Below are 13182 nucleotides of genomic sequence, written 5' to 3' on the forward strand. Positions count from 1 at the left end.
CTTTTTCTTGCACACTTTTAATCTAATATATGCATTTTTTTACACAATGTTTGGTGGGAGAAGTGAATCACTCAATTTTGATATGAGCAAATTTTGAAGGGTGGTTGTGTTTTGGTTCTGATATTGTTCCAGAAAGTGTAAAATTGATAAATTTGGCTTTAATTGAGAACTAAATCCAGTTTCTTCCCATTCCTATCCTTGACCCATGGGCTATGCTGGCTGGGGCTGTTGGAGTCCAATATCATATAGAAGCCCACAGGTTAGCCACTCTTTCTCTACACATTTTTGTGGACCATAGTAAACACCCTCTACAGAGACCAGGGTTTCTTCGTGTCCTAAATTATTGTTCTCTTTATTGCCACGGATAATGACTCTGGATGCATGCTGCAATTGCCCAGACATCGTCAAAGCTGAAGGAAGTTGGACAGCTAAAAACTGCCAGAAAGAGGTTTGCTTGGAAGGTGACCTAGTGTGGCCTCTTCTTGAATGTCTTCAGCTTTGCCATTTAAAGAACTACATCTGTGAATGAAGATGCATTACATCTCTGAGGCAGCCCCCACCACAAGGCTGTAGGCCCCAGAGCCAGAGAAATCTTGACCATACTGCATTCTTTCGTCTTGAGGAACACAATTATCTCCTCCATGGCTGATCAGAAAAGAAAATGGAAACAAACATCACTGTTCCCAACCTTTATTAAACAGCCCATTGCCCTTTGCTAACCTCCGTCCTAATGGATCCCATAATTTTCAGTTCTCACTATACTGGTAAACAAGTAGACTTAGAGGACATGTTTCTGCCTGAGTCTTCTTCAACCATGGTGGAGTCGATTGGTGACTTGTGAGAGTGAAGCTATTCCCTTCGGCATGGGACTGTTTTTTTCTCCGCCTGAGGGGTTGCATTCACTACTGCATTGCCCCCTTCTTCCTTCTGCCCATCCCTCCTTGTTGTCATGACATATTTCTTGGCAGCCAGCCTCTCCCCACTCAGCAACTGCCTAGCTCCACCCAGGGTCCATTTTGCACCTAATTCTTCTTATCAGTGTCTTCAGTGTGTTTGTATCAGGCACACGTGGCAACAAGATCCTCCCGACTTGCCACCAATATATGGGATTTAATTCATGTGCATCATGCTGCTAGAACTCAGGGATATGGGATTCATCGTCATCCTCAGTCTGGAACTCATCATGAGACTCGCTGTCTGTGTCTTCTGCAGGGGACATATTTCCTGCTCTGTAGCCTTTATTCCTTTGGTTGGGGAACGCATGCCTGATGGTGCGCACCTCATAGATGGGTTCAGAATCGGAGTCATCAAGGTAACCAAACTGAGGTGCGGACCTGTATCTGTTGGGCTCACCATGATGCCCTCCAGCTTCTCTAATGGATGCTCTGTCAGTGGGCACACCTGCAAGAAAGGGCGAGACAGGTTAGACCAGAGGTTTTCAACCTTTTTGAGTCCATGGCTCTCTTAACCAACTACACTGAGGGTTCCCCAGCCTCCTCTCTTCTCCTGTCCTCTGGGCAGCTGCTGCTGCTGCTGTCCCTGATCTCTGAGTTGCCCCCCACCCCAAAGAGAGGGGCCTCCCAGAGGCACCATTTGCCTACAGAGCCAATACCCATGGCCACTGGCGGACGAAGGGGAGCAGGGGGCGGTCCGCCCTGGGTGCCATCCGGGGGGGTGACATCACAGCCGGTGCCCCGCCCCAGGGCGCTCGCCACTCGCCGTGCACCCCTGGGTTACGTATCACTCACCATGCACACCCCGGGATGCGCACCCCATGCCATGCACCCCCCCCCAATGAGTGCCATGCCCCCCACTGGCAGCGCGCCACACCCCCTGGGATGCACGCCAGCCATGCCCCTGGATGTACACCGCTCTCAATGCTGGAGCAGGTAGCTTCGCCACTGCCCAGGGCTGCTGCAATAAACAGCCATGGAAGCTTTTGGCAGGCAGAGATGCGAGAGAGCATTGGAGGAGGAAGGGAAGGAAAGAGGGATAGAGGCCAGTGTTGCCTGCGGCACCCTTAACCATCAATCAAGGCACACCAGAGTACCAAGGCACACTGGTTGAAAACCACTGGGTTAGATATATCAGTGCCAAACAAGGTCAGTAGGATCGGACATCCCATCCATGAAACTGCAAGACTATCTTGTCTGTGTCTCTCTGCATAGCTTAAATCTGCTTTCCATAACATGGTGGCTTTGAGCACTGGGGCACCCACAGATACATCTGCCCCACACGGGACCTGAGGCTTTCTTAAAAAGTCCCATTCTCTACTTCTGAACCTTACCATTAACAAGAACAGATTTAAGCTCTCCATCCTCTTCAACTTCTACTCGCTCCTGTCCATCCTCAACAATCCTGGGAAGGAGAGAAATGCTGAATAGGTTACGCTGCCAGCAGAGGAGAAAGCCAAACTCCTTCTGGCTTAATCAAATCCAATTGGCCTCCCAAACCAGGGATGAGAAATGGGTACCCTCCAGATGATGCTGAACTGCAACTCCCACCACCACCAACAACCATTGGCCATGTTGGCTGGGGATGATGAGGATGGAGTCTAACAACATCTTCTACATCTCTGCCCTATAAGCTGACAACTGGTTGTAGGAAGAAGTGGGAGAGTCAGCTGCTTTCACATCTAAGAAAGGTTTGTGTGACTAAAAACCTGGCTACATATGTGATGTTACTTTTCCCAGAAGTAAAATGTCAATACTGTAAATACTGTTATCATTTATAAGTGTAATATATAAGTTTATACTATATTTTATGTACCTTTTAAATTATTATTCTTTTATATTAAAAATTAATTTCAATGTATGTAACACTGCTCTAAAATAAAAAAAATTGAATGTATGGTTAAATGCATTGTACAAGAATTATGTATTAAAATGAAACAGGTACATTGCTTTTTTGTGTGTGTTTGTATGTCATACACACACACACACACACACACCATAAACATCCTGTCTTCAAGAACAGAAATCAAATCTGAACCTGGGTAGTTAATTAATATTCATATCATTACCTCTCAGAAGTTGTTAAATATATCTCTCACTCCAAAAACAAGCAGTTGCATATTATTATTATTTTAAAAAAAGAACAATGCACATAATTAATATGGTAATGATGGTCAAAAGGAAGAATTACAACAGTGAAATGTCAGATTTGAATTCTGCACTATCCCAATTCACAGGCTGGGTTTATACAGCCCATAAGTCTGTAACGAGTGCTGGCTCCAGGTTCTGGTGACCCCTTGGGCAAGGGGCCCTCAGTGAGCCCCTCTCCTCACCAAGGCACTGTTGCCCACTTACTTCTCCTCTCTCTCTGGGCCCACCCTGATCATTTGTCCACAGCAGAGTTTCCGAAACTTGGCTCTTCAGTTGTTTTTTAACTACAACTCCCATCATCTCTAGCTAGCAGGAACAGTGGTGGGAATTGTAATCTAAAAACAGCATGGGGAACCATGGTCAAGAGGAAGCTGCTGTTCCATCTCCTTGCTCCTGTCACAGCATACTTGTAGAGGGGCTAGTGAACATGCCGCAATAGCAAGGAAGAGGAGCAGGCCTCAGTGGCTCCAGAGACTGAGCAATGGGCCCCCAGAAGGGATGTGGGGCTTCACGGTAGCCCAATGACACCTACCCTGACACCTGCCCTTGCTATGGCTTGCCCCTTCTCCTCCTCCTGCCACAACCCACAATAGATCTTCTTGTTCTCTTCCCTGAGTGCCAATGCTTGCCAGCGTTTTATTTGTCCTATTCAAGAACCTTCAAGAACAGACTGACACATGGATACCTGTCAAGTTGCTGTTCAAGGCACAGGAACAGTTCTAGCGAGGAAACTGGTCACCCTAAGAAAACCATGTGACTTAGTGAGTGAAAGCTGCAATGGTTCAGTCATGGCTGTCCACTGGCCCACCCTCACCTTTTGGTTGTGATCTGTTTGCCGTTGACGAAATTCGTTGATGAAGAGTAGAAGCAGAACCCATTTCCTCCACCAGCACATGCACCAAATGGCATTGCATCTCCTGAAAATCAAGATGGCAACATCAGGCCTCAAGTACTTGAGATGAGAGCCAAGAGATACGCAGGTAGGAATACCATATTGTCTACTGACCAGCAGCAGCTGTCCATCTACTTTGGTGGAGTTTTCTACCAGCATGCCAGGAGCTCCTTTGGGGGCAGGGGAATAAGCATCATCCCAAATAGAAAGGACCTCTCTGTTGGTAGATCAGCACTTACACAACTTCAGTGGACCTTCAGCTCTCCTGGGCCTGGCCATCAGGCAGTTTGAGACGGCTTGGGAAACATCCAGGAGAGGAAGAGCCATAGAAAGGGTGGACCTTCCATCCTGGTAACTGCTGCATAGGGACAAGACCCACTGGTGTTGCTGAGGCCACTAGGCCAAGTGTATGTTCATTTCCTTGAATAAAGAGTCAACTTCACTGAAAACAGACATCTGATTATTTTAGTGATGACCTGCCTCTGTCTCCAGCCTTGACAGTTGGTTACTTGGAGTGAGATTTTTATTTTGCCTGGTTCTACCATGTGTATCTTGGCTCTCTCTCTTGAGTCACCTGAAACTATTTCTCCAGAAACACCTCTTATATAGCACTCCTTCTTTCCTTGTGGCAGGTTGTAGGCCAGAGAGATTATGTGAGTTGACAGGCAGGGAGTTAGACCAACTGACTTTTAGGTACCTTCCAGGCCTCTGAGAGGAATCACCACTTACCAAAGAAAGGGTCCCGTCCTCCAAAGAAGTCCCTGAAGACATCATGGGCACTGCGGAAGTGGAACATATAATCAGGGCTCATGTTGGTCCTAGATGATGCCCCAGGTCTACCTGAAAAAAGTTAAAAGGAAAGATATGTCAAAACCAGGTATTCTGGATATTTGATGAGGTGATGGGGTGTGGGACACAGGACCTGGAAGTTGTCAAAATAGAAATTTCTTTCCCCGTATCTAGGTGCCCTGGAACCAGAATGCAAAAGCCAAGAAGGACGAAGATTGTTATAGGGCATTGCTGTATACAACCCCCTTTGAACCTCAGCAGATGAGCTCACCATGAGCAAGTACGGTCAGGACAGTTTAATTTAATGTTGGGGTGGCAAACTTGTGTCCCTTCAGATGTTGCTGAACTACAACTCCCATAATCCCTGACCATATTTACTAGGGGCGATGGTAACTGGAGTCTAACCAAGGGCTACAGGTTACCCACCCCTGATTTATAGAAACACAAAGTAAGGGTGCAATCCAACCAATGCTAATTTCAATGGGAGAGAATGAATCACATGCTTTGCTCTCCTACTGAAACCAATAGGATTCCGAAATTGTGCCCCAGGTATGTAAGCACTGGGCTTTTGAATAGACCCAATGTTCTGGGTGGAACCAGAGACAAACATATTCAAAGCTGAATCCAGTACTACACTGTACAGATTTGCTCATGGTCATCTAAATTCCTATTATTATTATTATTATTATTATTATTATTATTATTATTATTATTATCGCCACCATTATTTATTTGTATGCCACTTTTCCATGCTGAACCATCCTCAAAATGGCTCACATCAAAAAGTTTATGTAAGATAATTCACTAACAATTACAATACATATCAAAATTTAAATAGTCATATAAACAATAGGCTAATGAAAAAAATCATGTTAGCAAATATGCATTAAAATTAGTCCATTGATAGTTCATAATAAGGTCCAACAATAAAATACAAGAACATAATCCAGATAACAGCAAAAATAATATAATGGTCATCTAAATTCCAATTCAGAAACTAAAGGAGCAGAACTTCCACTGACATTATTTGACATTTGTCCCCAGTACTAAAACGGCAAATGTTTGGGTAAAAATGCCTTATCTATTCTTTACACATTGCACATTCTGGATATCACTCTGTCAATCCTGAGGCCAAATATAAGTGGTAGCTTTTAATTGCCCTGTGACTGACCAATGTCCACCCCAAATGAGACTGTGTAGAGATCTTTCACCCTCACCCTACAGCAAGGTGTAATTTACATGTTGAGTGTAGTTGTGTGACCATTTCCTCCATTTTTTTCTTCCTTAACCCAAAGCAATCTGGGACGAACGGCGCTTGGAGTGAGAGAGGCTACTTTGCCCTTTCCTCTTCTGTTATTTACCAGCTCAAAATCACACATACACATAATACAGACTTTTTGCCAGGAGGAAAAAGGCACAAGAACCTTACAGCAATCTCTCCTCAGACACAATCTATCCCAGGTTGCTTTAAAGTGAGTAAATAATTTTATACCATTTTTATCCCACTCTTCCTCCCAAAGGTGCCCAGGGCAGCAAACAACATTAAAAACAATAGTGTGTTTTTTTAAATATAAAACCAAAACATTCCCATAGCTAACTTCACATTAACAACACACAATATCTTTTACAAAGGAAAGAACCATGGAACTAGGTTAAATATGTTGCTTGAGTCATCTTATCTTCTGTGATGGAGAAGATTTTTCCTGGACTGCCTATCACTTACCTCTTCCCAGTAGCCCATCCTTACCCCAACGGTCATAGATGTCACGTTTGTTCTCTGAAAGGGAGAAAGATAAGAAGTCAACCAACCCGCCATCCGATCTCAGAGACTGTGGTTTCTAACAGCAGTCTGGCATGCCATGCTGGATCTTGAATAACAGGTGCATCACCTGGAAGCGGAAACCGCTGTAGGCGCATCTAGGCTGTCAGCATTTCACAGGAGGGATTCAAGCACATACAAGAACTTTAGGTTTGTGTGATTAAAAAAGATGAAAGGGCTCCATCGCTCCACCAGCACAACAAATCCACGAGAAAAACCAGGACTTTTTGCGGTTAGGAAAGTGATGGGGAATTGCATTGAGAAGCATGAGATGAACAAAGGATGAATGGACAGGTGTATCAAATGATGAATGGGCAGAATTGTCATATAACTGTCCCATAAACAAATTGGAATAAATGCTCAATAAAGACCAGACATAGTCTAACCACTGTGTAGGCTTTGTGCAAGCAAATCTGGATGGATGCTCAATAAATAGTCCATTTGGAGGAGCCCTGCTTCTGCCAGTGTTCTTCCCAGGATAGGATATAGTTTGAAACTTGAAAATGCATCTTTGCCACAAAATAGCCAGGACAGATTAACCATGGCAAAATAGATTATAGGTAATGGTATATTGAACAGGGTCACCAGACTATAGAGCGTGTGATAACCAACCACCACCTGAGCCCAGAGGATATTAGCATCAACAGAGGATATTCCATGCAGCAATTGGGGCCTTGGTGTATTATTGTCACTTTAAGGTACAGGTGGAAAATACCAGCTTCCTTGAAATGAACAAGAGATACTATCAGAATCAGATTAAATGGTGGAATTAGTTACAATCAACCTTTTACTGCAGAGAAGACATTTTCAGCCAGCAGTGTGTCAAGTCTCTAAGAGAGGGCAATAAAGTAGGGGGGGGCACTGCTCACATACAATTTCTGAAAGCTCTGAAGGCCACTTCACACACACACCCTTCACAGGTAAGGGGGAAACAATGGCCACCACAGTATGGGGGCAGCCCAATGCATGAAATCACACTAAGTCCTTTGGGGGGGTGCCTGTGCATTGTATAAGGTAGCATTAAGGACCTACATGAATGTGCCAAGGATAATGAGTGAGGAAAGGCCTGTAGTTATTGGGGTCTGCCTGTCTGTGTTAGCATTTTGCATGTAACAGGTGCCAGAATACACTGCAAACCTTTGATACATTTTGCACATCTTTTGAGCCTTTTTGTGTCCTTTTCTTCCTGGTCTCTCCTTTTAATGATGCATTGAGGGCTTATCTACAATTATCTTTTCCCCGCTCTTTCCAGGCATGGTCCATGCTTTAAAGCTCCGTGTCTGAGCACCCTCCTTTTTTTTCTTTTTTTCTTTTTGCTCTGAATCCACTGTTTAAAGCTCAATCGGAACAAACAGCAATCTGCTTAAAATCCGAATTGACGTTTGCTCCAACTGAGTGCTAAAGAGCAGGTTTTTGTGAGGAAAGCTCGGGGGGGGGGGAAGCCCCCACAAATTGCTACACTTAGTCCCCAGTAGGTGCAGCAGTGTGCCAAGTGGTTTTGCTTTCCCGTTTTGGCCTCCAAGTCATCAAATGAATTTGCTTGGATTTCTTGTTTTAAGCAAAATCCCAATCTTTGCTCTACCACATACTTGCATAGGAAACATGCAACTGGTAAAGCTCTGATCAGGAGGAGGAGAAGTGCTGCACAAGTGGCAGTGATGAGACAGGGTTGGTGAGAGGTTGAATACTTACTGTCTGAAAGTACTTGATAGGCTTCTGAAATCTCCTTGAATCTCTGTTCTGCAAATTGCTTGTTTTCTGTGTTTTTATCTGGGTGCCACTTTAGAGCTTTCTTCCTGTATCTTTATGGTCCCCCAGAAAACACAATGGATGATAAAAGTCAGTATCCCTGTGACCATTTCTGCTACTACAGATTTGTGTATGGTTAGCCATATTTTTCCTGACACCAGGGCAAGGAAGGGAGCAGACTCCTGTCCCTAGTCTCCATTTCTTCCAGATGCAAAAAAGACTTCGACTTTCCCTCAGCAAGCTTCTCATTACTTCATGGCATGCACTATGGCCATCCAAACCATACTGGTCTGTCTCAGCTTATGTGAGGGAATATTCTATGAAACTCCTGTATAGATGGCACCACACACCAGGGCGAATTGCCCACATGACATCACAATCTTCTCAGAACTGTTGTGGGGAAAGAGACACCTTTTCACACCTATGCTAAGACTTCCTACAGATATTCAAATTCTGATGTGTCAAGAAATGACCAAAAAAGTCAGCTATCCCATTCCAACGTCACCACGGATTCTGTGGGACGATCAGCTGAAAGAGTTCAACTCTCAGGAACTCTTGACACGGATCTTGGAGCTGCCAGAACTTAATTGCCCCGCAAATGGAAAACCTTAAGGGTCTTGTGTTAGCTGGGGGGGGGGGACCCTCATAAATTACATGTTGGCAAATGCTTGGAGGATCCTGAAAAATTATATGCTGTTTGACGGAGTTTTATTATATATACAACAAATACAGACACACTAAACAAAAAAAAACAACCTGCCCTCAGCAAGCCTCTCATACAAGAGGAGTCAGGGAACCAGCCCGATTATCAGACAGTGAGGCAGCCTAATAATATAATGGTCCAGCAGTAGATTCTGTAGTACAAGGGTAGCAAAATATGAATATTCAGTGGTATTATTCTTTCTTGTGGTGATATATTTTCCAAATGCATGTTTGGGCTAAGGAATTCAGCAGAGTGAAGTAGCTGCTTCATGTAGAAAATGCTGGCTTGGATGGTATGAAGAGTTTTGGAGGACTGAGCTGTGCCAGGAACTAAACCCTGGCATAAGGTTTGAGCCCTGACATTGGAGTAGGTTCTGAGACTAAGCCCCAGTGAGCCTTGTATCAAATTTTTATGGTGAGAGATAGAACCAGGGTACTAGTGCTATTGCCTAAATAAAGGAACTCTCAGCCTATTCAGGTGAGGTACGTGAACATTGCAGTAGGAATCCTTTTAGAAAAGGCCCATTATCCTTTGTGTAAGAGAATCCCAGAACAATGGAATCTGGTCATCCAGTCCAACCTCCTGCTCAGTAAAGGATTTGCAATGCAGGAAGGTGAATCTTCCTTTCATGGAGGTTGAAATTTACAGCATGTTGTTGTTTTTTTAAGTTGTGTTTTTTTTAAAAAAACTCTGTTTTTTGGGGGGGGCTGCTGCTTGATTTAGCAGGGCATCCTTTTCATCCATCATTTTTGTTGTTGCTGCTGTTGATTTGATCTAGCTGATTAATCAGTTAAATGTTGCAACCTCCCCTAGACTATGCCTAAACAGATGCCTGATCTCTAGAATAAAAAAATAACCGGCACCTAGAGCCCAAACATCTCTTCCTTCCTTGACACCAAAAGTATAGCAAGAGATGAATGGTAATTTAATAACTACCTTCCAGACCCCATATTGGCTGAATGCCTGAGAGGGCAACATCTCTCTTGAGAACATGGAAGATGGTAATGGGGTGGACATGGGGAAGAGGCACTTACGCTTTTTTAATGTCATCCAAGGAAGCATTCTGGGGGAGACCCAGAGCTTCATAGTACTCGACCATGGTGGATTGATGTTTCCAGCAGAACCAGTGAGCAGGATGTAAACACAGAAAAAAGCAGCCAGGTGTTGATTATTGTCTCTGGGTGTCAACCAATGTCTTTGGGTTCTCAACTGAGGTTAGAGGTGGTCATGGCCATCCACCAGGCTGGGTAACCCCATGCGGAGTTGCAAAAGGCAGTGGTGTGGACAGCTGACCCTACGGCACATGGAAGAGAACTTATACCAGCGGGATGTACATTAGCATCTCCCAAATCACAAAGAAAAGGCAGTTGTGGAGGAAGGAGAGCTATGTACTTTTATACATTTTTGTCATTTTCCTTGACTCATATAAAGCCATACTGCCTTCATATAAGCTGAAGATAGTAGCAAAACTACAAGCTTTAGAGTTTTTAGCTGTTCAACTCTAGTTTGTCTCTCCCCCCCCCCTTAGTTTGTGTTATCTTGGTAGCCTTACCTCCATAGACTTAAATGTGTAGTAAAATGCCTGTAGCTATGCAGGGAAGGGCCACGGCTCAGTGGTACAGCCTGTGCTTTTCACGTGGAAAGTTCAGTCCCAGGCATCTCCAGGTAGGCCTGAGAATGTCCGCTTTCTAAAACCCTGTTGCGTTGCTGCCAGTCAGTGTACACAACAGGGAGCTAGATGGACTATTGGTCTGACTCAGTAAAAGGCAGTTTCCTATGTTCCCTGAGGTTTTGCTCCTGTGTGAAAGCTGGTTGATCTATTCCCGTTAGTGCAACTATCACCCGTTTCAGAAAATGCCATTGCCATGAACTATAAGTGGCTGGCACTGTGAAAAGTTTAACCTGGAGCAGGGAAGGGGGAACCTGGAGCCCTTTAGATTCTGGACTCCAGGACTATCAGCTGTCATCAGCATGGTCAAACAGTTAGGGATGATGGGAGTTGGAGTCATACAATATCTGAAGTGCCACACAGGTTCTCCACCCCAGTTCTAGAATTTAGAGATGTGTGGTTCTAACCGGTACAACTCACTATGTAAGCTGAAACAGAGAAAAACCTGCCAGGCTGCATCAGAACCTCATAGCCCCATGTGATTTGTCTTTGCCAAGGAACAGTATCAAGGGCCCCAGAAGAATGGAAAGACCTCTGCTCTTGGCAAATGTAAAAGAACATTCTTTGTTTAAGGACAGCGTCACCACTCCACTACCAGTTTCCTTCTTCTCACAGTGACCTACCCGCTGTAAATCCCCACCCCATTCGCAACCTGACTAGGCCTACCTTATTGTGAAAGGATGAACTGTCCTGGCTGCATGGTGGGCACAGTTCTAAGGTCCTGCAGGTGTCCGTTCGCACCTGCACAGGCCCAGTTGCTGCCAGATAGGAAGGGACAGGGAGAGGAACTCTGCAGCAGCCTAGCATCCAATTCCGTTGCTGATTAACAGCAGCAGCCAATGGGATGCTCCAGCCAATTATGATGTCATCTCTTTGTATTTTTCACTTGGGAGATTATAAAATTAACCACACATGAGACGGAGGAGGAAGAAAGAGAAGAGTGCCCTTGGCCCATGTTGCTGATCTTGCATAATTATGATATCCATAATTATGAACTATTATATCCATAATTCTTATTCCCTCCCCCCCACTCATGCCTGAAAGGCACTGGCAGGCAACAGAAGTACTTCCAAGATGATGCTAGTCATGAGGACCAAAGCAAAGCTTCCTAGAGTGGGTGCTTCTGTATAACAGCAGGAGAAGATGGTGCTACTCCCTAGCCAATTTCTCCAGGAAACATCTGCACAATCCACCTGCTACGTGTCATCATGAATTTCAACACTGCCACCCCATTGTCACCCTCCATTAGGGTTGTTGGGTTCCAATTTCAAGTTTCAGAGCATTAGATGTCTTCTGGGGCATCCAGAAACAGAACCTTCGCTTTAATAAAAGCAGGAGGGGAGATGGTGGTTCAAATCAGAGTGATGACTATGATGGGAGAGTGGAGCATAATCTTCCCTGCCTGCAATCTTTTTCAATGAAAGTAGTGACACAGGCAGCTGCACACCCAGCTGCTATTTGCTCCAATCAGGGAAATATACAGGTGCTATACCAGGTGGCAGGGGTGTGGTGAGGGAAATTTTCTTTAGAAAAACTGCATGAGGAGAAAATGTATTCTTAGGAGTTAGTGAGGGAGCAGGGGTCCCCCATATCCCTGGGTGCCAGATTTCCCCCTCTAGATTATTGGGTGCTGGGGTTTAATCAGAGCTGACAGGCTGAGCTTGCTTTTTTGACAGAGGGGCAGAGGGAGATGGTGGTCCTGCCATTAAGCCATCTACAAGAGACACAGGTAACTGAGGGGGAGGTTGCCAGGGTAACATGAGCATGGTGTCACACAGGAAAATTCTCCCCTTTTAAAACTAGGCTTGGAAAAGCAGGGAGAAGGGGAGCAGTTGGTCGGCAAGGGGAAGGAGAAGCAGGAAATAGGTAGAACTCCATGCAGAGGCTGAAGGAGAAGCATTCTGGCAGGCTGGGACAGAGGCATGGGAATGGTTTGAAGGATTCCTTAGGCTCCAATGCTGCGCCGCTGCAGGGAACAAACCCCTCTTGAGATGCGAATGCTCTAAACTCTGCATTCCCTCCATTGAACGCTTCCGGTGTAAATACGGTATGTGTAGAATAAACCATATTTGTTAAAGACAGAACAGACTCCTCCACACCTTGATTCCTTGGAATCTTGCTACCTATTGCTAAGCAGAGATTGGGGGTCAATATTGTAACAATATGTGTGTTTTTCTCCTTTTTAACTGCTCGACCAGCTGCTGTAAATTTGTTTAAACAGAGAGAGGGAGAGAGATCCCACATCTTTCACATCACATACCGTTTGACTCTTTGGAATCTCCAAGGCAAAGAGTAAAATCTCAGGCTGAGGCTCCAGCACACAAATAGGGATGGGCTATTTTCTGCTTTTTGGCATATTTTTTTCTGTTACCACCTACCCACGCCCCATGTCTATCAGGTTCTGCACATCTACACCCACAGCAGAATCAAGCAGCTGTCTCAGAGGTGGGAAAGTGG

The 13182-nt window shown here is 44.8% G+C and overlaps 1 protein-coding gene across 1 annotated transcript; it reads right to left on the bottom strand.

The window, feature by feature from the left end:
- Window positions 1–674: 674 nt before the first annotated feature.
- On the bottom strand, window positions 675–11517 carry LOC128419909 (dnaJ homolog subfamily B member 6-like). The gene is made up of 8 exons (XM_053401181.1): window positions 11392–11517; window positions 10091–10350; window positions 8297–8406; window positions 6509–6562; window positions 4726–4836; window positions 3919–4021; window positions 2288–2358; window positions 675–1401 (listed from the first exon to the last, which is right to left on the bottom strand). Exons 2-8 carry the CDS (start codon window positions 10153–10155, stop codon window positions 1133–1135), a joined length of 783 nt encoding a protein of 260 aa, XP_053257156.1. The 5' UTR covers window positions 10156–10350; window positions 11392–11517; the 3' UTR covers window positions 675–1132.
- Between the last annotated feature and the right edge of the window lie 1665 nt (window positions 11518–13182).

The sequence above is a fragment of the Podarcis raffonei genome, chromosome 1, assembly GCF_027172205.1.
Source record: "Podarcis raffonei isolate rPodRaf1 chromosome 1, rPodRaf1.pri, whole genome shotgun sequence".
NCBI lineage: Eukaryota > Metazoa > Chordata > Lepidosauria > Squamata > Lacertidae > Podarcis > Podarcis raffonei.

Bases quoted from the DNA above. Each gene is read 5' to 3' on its own strand.
- LOC128419909 (XM_053401181.1), bottom strand. From the start codon at position 10,155: ATGGTCGAGTACTATGAAGCTCTGGGTCTCCCCCAGAATGCTTCCTTG. The intron at 6,563-8,296 runs GTAAGTATTCAA...TCTCCCTTTCAG, and splicing joins CTATCAAGTACTTTCAGACA to AGAACAAACGTGACATCTAT. The intron at 2,359-3,918 runs GTGAGGGTGGGC...TCTCCTTCCCAG, and splicing joins AAACAGATCACAACCAAAAG to GATTGTTGAGGATGGACAGG.